The 11517-nt window shown below is 42.3% G+C and overlaps 1 protein-coding gene across 1 annotated transcript; it reads right to left on the minus strand.

Moving 5' to 3' along the window:
* Positions 1 to 2646: 2646 nt before the first annotated feature.
* On the minus strand, positions 2647 to 5065 carry LOC142664849 (uncharacterized). The gene is made up of 3 exons (XM_075844240.1): positions 4821 to 5065; positions 2914 to 3673; positions 2647 to 2801 (listed from the first exon to the last, which is right to left on the minus strand). Exons 1-2 carry the CDS (start codon positions 4876 to 4878, stop codon positions 2955 to 2957), a joined length of 777 nt encoding a protein of 258 aa, XP_075700355.1. The 5' UTR covers positions 4879 to 5065; the 3' UTR covers positions 2647 to 2801; positions 2914 to 2954.
* Positions 5066 to 11517: the final 6452 nt, after the last annotated feature.

The following is an 11517-nucleotide window of genomic DNA, read 5'->3' on the forward strand; positions in this document are numbered from 1 at the left end:
TTAATATATCAGTTGATATATTGAATTGGATGAATGTAGATATGGTCCAAGCTAAATAAAATAAAATAAATGTGCACAAGGCCCCGGGACCACATGGGTTACACCCTAGACTTCTTAAAGAGCTTAGTTCAGTTATTTCTGTCCTCCTTTTCATAATATTCAGAGAATCTCTAGTGACTGGAATAGTGCCAAGGGACTGGCGTAGGGAAAATGTGGTGCCTATTTTCAAAAAGGACTCTAGGTCTTCCCCGGGTAATTATAGACCAGTAAGCTTAACATCCATCGTGGGGAAAATGTTTGAGGGGCTATTGAGGGACTATATACAGGATTATGTGACAAAAAATAGTATTATAAGTGACAGCCAGCACAGGGGCCGCTGTGGATTTAGTGTTTTTGGACTTTGCAAAGGCATTTGACACTGTCCCCCATAGACGCCTAATGGGTAAATTAAGGACTATAGGTTTAGAAAATATAGTTTGTAATTGGATTGAGAATTGGCTCAAGGACCGTATCCAGAGAGTTGTGGTCAATGATTCCTACTCTGAATGGTCCCCGGTTATAAGTGGTGTACCCCAGGGTTCTGTGCTGGGACCACTATTATTCAACTTATTTATTAATGATATAGAGGATGGGATTAATAGCACTATTTCTATTTTTGCAGATGACACCAAGCTATGTAATATAGTTCAGTCTATGGAAGATGTTCATGAATTGCAAGCGGATTTAAACAAACTAAGTGTTTGGGCGTCCACTTGGCAGATGAAGTTTAATGTAGATAAATGTAAAGTTATGCATCTGGGTACGAACAACCTTCATGCATCATATGTCCTAGGGGAGCTACACTGGGGGAGTCACTTGTTGAGAAGGATCTGGGTGTACTTGTAAATCATAAACTAAATAACAGCATGCAGTGTCAATCAGCTGCTTCAAAGGCCAGCAGGATATTGTCGTGTATTAAAAGAAGCATGGACTCGCGGGACAGGGATGTAATATTACCACTTTACAAAGCATTAGTGAGGCCTCATCTAGAATATGCAGTTCAGTTCTGGGCTCCAGTTCATAGAAAGGATGCCCTGGAGTTGGAAAAAATACAAAGAAGAGCAACGAAGCTAATTAGGGGCATGGAGAATTTAAGTTATGAGGAAAGATTAAAAGAATTAAACCTATTTAGCCTTGAAAAAAGACGACTAAGGGGGGACATGATTAATTTATATAAATATATTAATGGCACATACAAAAAATATGGTGAAATCCTGTTCCATGTAAAACCCCCTCAAAAAACAAGGGGGCACTCCCTCCGTCTGGAGAAAAAAAGGTTCAACCTGCAGAGGCGACAAGCCTTCTTTACTGTGAGAACTGTGAATCTATGGAATAGCCTACCGCAGGAGCTGGTCACTGCAGGGACATTAGATGGCTTTAAAAAATGGTTAGATAATTTCCTAGAACAAAAAAGTATTAGCTCCTATGTGTAGAAATGTTTTCCTTCCCTTTTCCCGTCCCTTGGTTGAACTTGATGGACATGTGTCTTTTTTCAGCCGTACAAACTATGTAACTATGTAACTATGACATGTGTCACTTTATGTGGTAATAACTTTGGAATGCCTTTATTTATCCAAGTGATTCTGAGACTGTTTTCTGGTGACACATTGAACTTTATGTTAGTGGTAAAATTTGGTTGATACATTCAGTGAAAAAACAGAAAAAATTACATAAAATGTGGTGTAAGGCAGATGGTTATACCACACAAAATAGTTATTAATTAACAATTTGTTTTTTTAAATAAAGGACTTAATATTGAAAAAAGGTTTTTTTTACAACTGTTTTTTTTTTTTGTCTCACTAGGTGACTTGAAGTCAGGAATCCCTGATCGCTATTCTAATACACTGCACTACATGCATAGTGCAGTGTAAAAGTGCTGTCAGTTACTCACTGACAGCAAACCTAAGGCAGGACAAACTAGGCTTCCGTAGATGACAAACCCGGAGGCCATTGTTAGGCCTCCTGTTGCCATAACATGATGGAATAGAACGTCAAGGAGCAGGAAGGGGTTAAAGGATCTGCTAACGTCTTGGTGCCAGATACCACAGGACACTTTTAAAGATCTTCTGAAATCCATGTCCCAACGGGTCAGAGCTATTATGGCAGCACGAGGAGGACTACACAAGGCAGGTGGTTTTAATGTTATGCCTGGATGGTGTATATGTTAGTAATTAATTTCTATTCATTTGACACATTGATGGAAATTAGGGTATGTTCACACGCAAACTCAAAAATATCTGAAAATACAGAGCTGTTTTCAAGGTTTTCAGCGTTTTTTACGGCCGTTTTTGTTGCTGTTTTCAATATTGTCTAGGAAAAACGGCTCCAAAAGCGGCCCAAGAAGTGACTTGCACTTCTTTTGTGAACATACCCTAAAAAAAGAGTAACTTTTCTGTGCTTTTTATTTTTACAATATATATCAATCACCCTAAATATTGTAATCTTGGGGCCTACATTGCTCCTATGTAAACATGGGAACGCCACCATTCTCACCAGTTTTAAGGCATAATGTAAGTCTTAGGCCAAAACGTAGTAGTAGTCGAAACGCCAATCCAACCGAGATGGAATATGAAATATCCAAGATAGAAGGCAGTCCCAGGCATAAAATAAGATAAGATAACTTTATTAATCCCCGAAGGGAAATTCCAGTATCACATAAATGGATTCTGGGAAACGGCATCAGGGATCTTTTATTATTAGGTCTCTGTGCAGATTGAGATTCTGGCGTCCAAGGTGAAGATGATGAAGAAGACTAGGTGGTACTGTAGACAAAACAAAAAATAATCAGACCAGACGATAATCACTCAGCAATATACTGGTGCCGAAGCTCCAGCCATGATTTCACAAAAATACTATAGATGTCAGTGATCATACCTGTACTGCTGGTGTTTTTTCTGTACCACAGCTGTTGGTACTTATCTCCTCCTCTTTCTTTGAAAGGCATGGACGCGGCACAAGGGACAGCGTGGATTTGTCGGGATCCAATGTGCAATACAAGGCAGATGGAATATGTGAGAACATGGCAGAACGGTGACTTGCTCTCCAATCTCGTAGTCCTCTAGGCATATAGTGCAGGACTGGATGTCTTCGTTTTCAGTAAAGTTTCGAGATGCGAGTCTATCAATCTGCCTGCCTCTCCTGCCTCGCCGACGTTGTCTTCTCTGCACAGGTCTGCTGTCTGTGGTCTCTGTTGTCGACTGTTGGTTGGGAAGCAGCTGACTGGTGCTTGGTGTTGGCTCCACCAGCCTGTTAGATGTTTGCTGAGGAGATCTGCTTCCTTCTCTGGACGGCTGCAGGTTTGGTAGCGGCTCACTGGTGCTGGGGTCTTGTGTTGGTTCCTCCAGCCTTTCGGATCGCTCCTGAGTAGTTGATGGAGTAGACCCAGGCTGGGATTCTCCAGGAATTCTGAGCTCGGTCTCACTATTAATATGACGGCCACTTGTCGTTTCAGACTGTTCTATTGGCTCAGGTCGTAATGGGGACCGGCTTCTGTCCGCTCCGTCTTGCTGCAACCTACGGCGCGGTGGAACTTGACCACGTCTTCGTCTCCTGTCGGGGACATTGTCATGGTCTTCATCCTGCTCCACACTCTGACGCCTTCTATGTCCAGATCTTAATCTTCCATCAGCAATGCCTAGATGTGAAACAATGTGTATAACATATATTAATTATGTACAGAAAAAATGGGAAAAAAGATCAATACCAGACATTTCCTATGGACTCGTGTGGCCTTCTTTCTAGAGGAAAGCTCCCATGTTTTTCTAATCTTGGACAACCGTTTTGATACTATGAATACATACACAGGTGAGTCACATTATTATAACTACTACTAATATCCAGAGTAACCGGCGTGTGCAGCACGGACAGCAGTAGACGGGCTGGGAGTGACTCAATAAGGTGCTGGTCAGTGGTCTCATATGTGGAGCCTCGCTGACTCCATACATCCCACATTTACTGGAGGGTGCGTGGGGGAGGATCCATAAAGCGAACAACACGATTGACGTGGTCCCACAGATGCTCAATTGGGTTCAAGTCTGGAGAAATAGGGGGCCAGGGAAGTACTTGGAAGTCTTGGTCGTGCTCTTCCAACCACTGTCGGGCATTTATAGTCGTGTGACATGTCGCATTGTCTTGCTTTAAGATTCCGTTTGCTCCAGGGAAGACAATCAGCATGTATGGTGGATGTGATCTGTAACGATGGATTCATATCTAAATCGGTTCAGAGCCTTCCATATGGATGAGTGGCCCAGAGAATGCCATGGAAAAATACCCCAGACGCTGACGTCGCCACCAGCTTTTTCCAGCAATGGTTGTAAAGTCCATCCTTTCGATGAAGCAGAAAACGTGATTTATCGGAGAAGACAACCCTTTGCCAATCATCGGTGCTCTGAGACCAATACTGCCGTGCAAATTGATGCCATTTTCTCTGATGCACCTTTGTTACATAGGAGCAGTGACCATCCGTCGGGTTCGGAGCCCCATATGCAGTCGGGTTCGCTGAACTGTTGTATTAGACACACGTCTGGTAGCCAACGCTCACCTCTCAAATACAAGGCACGTGGTGCTCTGCAGTTTCCATGTCCGTTATTCCTAATGGTGCCATTTGTCCACTCACGATACACTGTCACCACAGCAGCACGCGAACAGTTCACATCTGCGCTGTTTGAGAAATACCGCCGCCCTTGGTCCGAAAGCCAATAATTATCCCTTTTTGCAACTGAAAAACGGTGCATTTTTTGGAAACTAGCCTAAATGTATCTGATATAACAAGTTCCACTTACCTTGATTTATCCGGGAACTTTCGTCTATTGCAAGCTGCAAGAGTTCTCGGTAACTCATTGTTCCTTGTAGCAGGCGGCTTGATGTTTAAATTCAGGAACAATGGAAAAACGGGATTCCTCAAATAAGAGGGAATCTACCACGATGTTCAGAAGTTGCACTGGTGTTTAAGTGCTCTGAACAGATGATGTAGTAGTCGCTTTGTAGCACAAATTCGCTCTTTGAAAAACCAAGTGAAGTTTCAGCATTAGCATCAACTCGAGATATGGCACTGATGTGACCGTGCTTGGGGCCCTTAGAACTTTACGCCATTGTGATGTCACTGCTATAGATGCCACACCCTCCATTGTTCTGATGACATCACTGCCTGCAGTGATGTCATAATGCTTACGGTATGTCATAAACGGTCCCCTGCTCTGCATTATACCAATCACTGCAGCAAAGCCTCCAAATAAATAAATAAATAAATATATATAAAAAAAATTGATATTTACATATTGCAGCTGAAAACCTCTAATATTTGTTTAGTAAATGTTTCTCTATAATTGTTTAGTAAATGTTGTAGCACACAATTCATCTAAGTAAAAGTCTTAGTAACAGATTACCACAATGGAGAGGTGGAAATGTAACGTTATTTTTCTAAAACTAGATGGTTCTGGAGTAAATAAGAATCCTTTATAACCTAAAGAGGTTGTCTGGTATAAGAAACCCATTGTAAATACCCTATTGGGGAATTCTAAGTTAAGAAAGGACAAGTCTCTTATTGATTTCACTGTGTAATGCTTAGTTTCTCCTGTGGTGGCGCTGCAGGGGAATTCAACACTTCTAAAGTTCCATCACAGATTAAATCTGATCGCTGGGGGTCACAATCAGCGACATTAAGCTGCACTATCTGGATGTACAAATTACACTGGATGAGGGCCGTATTGTGACAGACATTTACACCAAACCAACTGACTGAAAATAACTTTTTAATTTTAGCTTTCAACCCAAATCAGCACAAAAATAAAATTTCACAAAGCCAACTACATAGTGATAGAAAATGCCGCAGAACTTTGCATATAAATGAGACGGATATGTGAGAGGCAGATAGATAGGGCGTGCTCTAGCAAAGTAAAACATGAGCCCCCCATTACTTTATTTTTCTGATCTCAAATGCCAAGATACAATCCCGTTAGTAAGCCCTAAATATACACCTCCTGCAATGAGCCATAATACAATTGTGGGGATCAGACCTTAACCACTTCCTGCCACAGCCATTTAGAATTTTTTTATTTTTGTTCTTTCCTCCTCACCTTCCAAAAGCCACAACTTTTTTATTTTTCTGTTGATATATCCATATGAGGGCGTGATTTTTGCAGGACGAGTTGTAGTTTTTCATGGCACCATTTATTGTACTAATGAAATGGGAAACTGAAAGAACTTACTTTGTGGGGTGAAATAGGAAAAAAACAGATTTCTCCATTGTTTTTTGGGTTTAGTTTTTATGGAGATCACCGCACGGTTTTGTTTCGCCATTATCTGAGAGCCATACGTTTTGTTTTCTTTCCGTCGCTGCAGCAGTGTGAGGGCTTGTTTTTTTGTGGCACGAGCTGTAGTTTTTATTGGTTCATGAGACTTTTTGATCATCTTTTATTCCATTGTTTGTGGGAGATGAGATGAACAAAAAACAGTGATTCTGCCCTCGACATTTTTTGTTTGTTTTAATGCATTCACCATGTGGGTTAAATAATGTTATATTTTTATAGCTCTGACTTTTACGGACGTGGCAATACAAGTTATGTTAATTTACTTTTTTTACATTGCTTTTTTTTAAACTTTTAATATTTTAACTTTATATATATATATATATATATATATATATATATATATATATATATATATATATATATATATATATATATATAAGCTAGTAAAATAAAAGCAGCACCGTTCTTCCAGTGTGGGGTGCAAGTCCCTGTTCAGACACACGACCAGTGTCACAAATCCACAGAAAAAACCAATACACAGGTCAGCACTCCAAGGTAAAGTGTAAAATAAGGATCCTTTATTCACCACAAGCGCAACGTTTCAGCCCTGCTCAATGGGGCTTGAGAAAGGCCCCATTGAGCAGGGCTGAAACGTTGCGCTTGTGGTGAATAAAGGATCCTTATTTTACACTTTACCTTGGAGTGCTGACCTGTGTATTGGTTTTTTCTATATATATATATATATATATATATATATATATATATATATATATATATATATATATGTATATATAAACTTAATTTAACTGTATTTTACTTTCTTTACTTGCCCTCTAGGGGACTTAAACCAGCAATCATTGGATCGCTTGCAGGATATACTGCAATACTAATGTATTGCAGTATATCGTGTTCTTTACCTGCTCTTATTAAGCCTTGCCAGGGGTGCAAAGATGGCAGACCTGAGGGCCTACATTAGTCCTCCAAGCTGCAATGACAACCATCGGCACCCCGCAATCGCAGGGGGGAAATGGGCCGTCAGAGATGGCCACCCCCATATTTCTAATGGCTTAGTTACCGCAGTTACTATTGACCTCAGCATCTAAGGGGTTAAACGAGTGGGATCGTAGTAATCTACGATTTCGCTCGTCGCAGTGAACTGTCAGTTGTAACATACAACCAACACCAGCAAATTATGGAGTGAGCTCAGTCCGTGACCTCACTCCATACTTCCCTCCTGGCCTACACCGTATATATACACGTTGGTTGTCGTGGAAGGGTTATGCTGCTATAAAGCAGATCTTCCCTTACAAAAACTAATGACGTTTTGGCAACCAAAGGTGCCCCCCTCAGCATCAGAGCCCCATAGCAGCTTCTATGGCTACTAGGGCTATAGTTATGTCCATGTACAGGGGGAAGATTTGACAGTAACACTACAGGTGATGTATTATCACAGTATACATCTAGTATTTGGATAAAATAGAATGACGTACCAGTCCCCAGACATTAGTAGATACGGGTCACTAAGCAAATCATGGTGGTTCCAAGTACCAGGCTCAGGACCAACACCTACAAGAGGAGGAGAGAGAATAAGGAGGTTAAAACGTGGCCAGGTGCGGTGGATTCACTGCTTGTACACAATGCATCTTAAAGGGGTTATGCGGGGACTAAAAATGATTAGCAGTGTTCTCACTGCATTATGTGATGTCACGGTTTGTGGGTATGTGGACCCACCAGGCCGCACCGCCATAGCAGCGAGGCAGCTGGCCAAACAACAGGGAACCCCAGAAATACAAAGTCCCGCACAAGGGTACCAGGATAGTCCAGACAGTGGCCGCAGCTCTGGCACGGATGGAGGTAGGTAACACAGGACGTGGCGGATGACACAGGTGCAGTAGACATGACTCCAACTAGTAGGCACAGGAACAAGAACACAGTATGGGATACAGGAACGGGTAACAGGGCACGGGTAACAACTGGAACGGGAAACAATAAGGGACCATTTAAAAGACAGACTTAGGGTATACTAACAATGCTCAGGCAAGGATCAGATGGGTTGGGCCCTTCTTATAGTCCAGGAAATCATGTGTGTTGATGATGGTGATTTCCTACATGTGCGTGCGCTGGCCCTTTAAGAGCGGGCACGAGCGTGCGCGCGCACCCTACGGGACAGAGCAGATCGTAGCAGAAGTAAGCACTGACGTCTCCTGGGAAGGAGATGGGAACCAGCGCTCACAGATCCATGGCTGCGGGCGTCAGGTGAGTGGACCCAATGGCCCTGGATGCTACAGTATCCTCCTCCTCTTCTTGGGACTAGAGCGAGAGAGGAACTTCTTAAGGATGGAAGGCAGAGTCACAATAGGTTCAGTTACATATAAGAGGGGGTCATCTGCATACAAAGCAAGTTTAGTATGCATTGATCTCACGTTTATTCCTTTTATGGAAGAGTTGTTCCGCAATGCACTAGCCAAATATTCCATGGTGAGCACGTATAAGATAGGGGATAACGGGCATCCCTGTCTGGTACCATTTGAAATATGCAGTGGATCTGATAATAGCCCATTCACGCGGACCTTGGCTGTAGGTTTTGTGTATAAAGACATTATTTTTCCAAGCATGTTGTTGCCCAAACCAATTTGTGACAATGCCCTCCCAAGGAATTGCCAACTTACCCTATCGAACGCCTTTTCGGCGTCTACTGAGAGCAGGCAGGTAGGGATCCGTTGTCGTTGTGCATAAGACATGAGAAGGATGGTTTTGTTTGTATTGTCTCTAGCCTCTCGTCCCTTGACGAATCCCACCTGATCATCGTGGTTGAGAGACGGTAAAATAGGGGACATGCGTGATGCAATGATCTTCGCAACTAATTTGACATCCACGTTGATCAGTGAAATCGGGCGGAAATTAGGGCAAGACGTAGGGTCCTTCCACGGTTTTGGTAGTAATGTGATGTGTGCCTCAAGCGACTGTTGGGCGAAGCCGCATGTTGGAGTGATGGAGTTGAAAACCCTTGTTAAAAAAGGAATTAGAAACTCCTGGAATGTTTTGTAGAATTTGTTATTGAAACCGTCAGGTCCCGGACTCTTTCCCAATGGAGAGTCCTTAAAAACTTGCAGCACTTCGTCCTCTGTGAAATCGGACTCTAACATATCAGAGTCTGCATGGGAAAGAGTAGGGACTGAAGTCTCGTTCAAATACTCCTCTATTTTGGACTGTAATGTTTCCACTGGAATGTCATGTAAGCTACCCTTAATATTGTATAGGGAAGAATAGTATTGCTGGAAACCCATGGTGATGTCCTTGTGATCAGAAACCACCTGCCCTGATGCTGTATGTAATTTAGGGATATATGCAGCCTGTGATCTGGGATGCAGCGCCCTTGCGAGAGGTCGTCCACACTTGTCAGCGAGTTCATAAAAGTACTTCCGATTCCTGTCTCGATACCTCGTGTATGTTTGGTCGAGCAGCTCCCTAAGTTGGTTCCTAGCAAGGCCGAGTTCTGAGAATGTAGTGAGGAGTTGCGTGCGTTTATGTTGGATCTCAAGGACATTGATCTTATCTAATAATTTGGTCATTTGGGCTCCTTTCTCCCTCTTCAGGCGTGACCCATGTTGAATGAGAACTCCTCTTAACACACATTTCAACGCCTCCCATTGCAGTGGTAGGGCTGTTGTGTCAGCTGTATGATTAAGAATGAAGGACTGAATAGAGTTCTTCATTGCGGTCATACAGACTGTGTCGTTTAGGAGGTTGTCATTCAGCTTCCAGTTCTTAAAATGTTTCGGCTTATCTGGGATATCTAAAATCAGATACACCGGAGCATGATCCGACCAGAGTACATTCCCAATCATTGTGGTGGGTTTCCATGTGAGGAGATGGTGGCTGAGAAGGAACATGTCAATTCTACTATATGAATTGTGCAACGCTGAAAAGTAGGTGTAGTCTTTGGTTTGTGGGTGGAGTGTGCGCCACACATCAACTAACTGCATTGTATGTAATGTAGATGATAAAGCTAACAAATGTGACCTAGGTACCGAGCTTTTACCAGACGAAGAGTCAAGATATCTGTCCAACACTAGGTTAAAGTCGCCTCCAATTACCAGCAGCCCTTCTGAGAAATCCTCCAGCCTACACAACAATGACCTGCATACCCTAGCCTGATCCTGATTAGGCAAATAAAAGTTAGCCAACGTAATCACCTTGCCATGTAGAGAAATTTTGACAAATAAGTAGCGACCCTCCGTGTCTGACGCCGTTGCTAGTACCTCGTGCAATAGGGACTTATGAATTGCAATACTAACCCCTTTGCTTTTGGACTCCGTATTCGTGCTATGATACCACTTGGAGTAATATTGAGTGCTAAGACGAGGGATGTGTGCTGTTTTAAAATGGGTCTCCTGTAAAAACAAGAGTTGGACCCTCTCTTTATGCATGTCATAAAGGATCTGTGCGCGTTTTTCAGGAGTATTAAATCCCCTGACGTTCAGAGTGCACATCTTTAGGGAGGCCATCCCCTCACACAAAAAAGGCGGGACGGGGGGAGGAAGGGGGATAAGTTTAGGTATAGGAGAAATTAAAACAAAAATACAAAGAAAACGAACTTCGAAAATAAAGTATAGAATAAGGGTGAAAACCCGCTCTCTGATGACTAAATCAGAGAGATATTACAAACCAAGTAACACTGGCGAACCAGTGAATCCCTAATTTGAAGAGTGACTAGTCAGGAACCCAGCGAACGTTTAGACTATCACCCCAGCAATATTACTGAAAAAATATATCAGGAAGAACAACATGAAATAATACAATATGAATAAGTATCAAGAGAACAGTATAATATAGCACCAAAAGGAGCTATGGAGAACACACGTTAAGCGGTATTATCTAAGGCAGTATGGTATGCCCCATGAGATGGTGCGGAACCTTAAATATACATTCAGAGGCAAATATTGGAACAGTGTACCATTAAAGTGACACACTTATGAAAAGTGCTAATGAACCTCGTCTATCTCTAACCGGAGCACAGTTGTATAAAAGCATATCACGTCAAGGTATTCGTTCTAGATTCTCTCAAAAAACATCATGAACCCTCAACCTGTGTCCCCATAGAATGAATAGAATACAAATAGGTAATCATGAGAGTTCCGCATCAAAGCCGGCAAGGGCTTATAATTATGCTACCTGTGGGTGAGTATTTATACTCACGACCACCACTTAATTTTCTGGAACTGGTTCC

Source organism: Rhinoderma darwinii, chromosome 12, assembly GCF_050947455.1.
Source record: "Rhinoderma darwinii isolate aRhiDar2 chromosome 12, aRhiDar2.hap1, whole genome shotgun sequence".
Classification (NCBI taxonomy): Eukaryota; Metazoa; Chordata; class Amphibia; order Anura; family Rhinodermatidae; genus Rhinoderma; species Rhinoderma darwinii.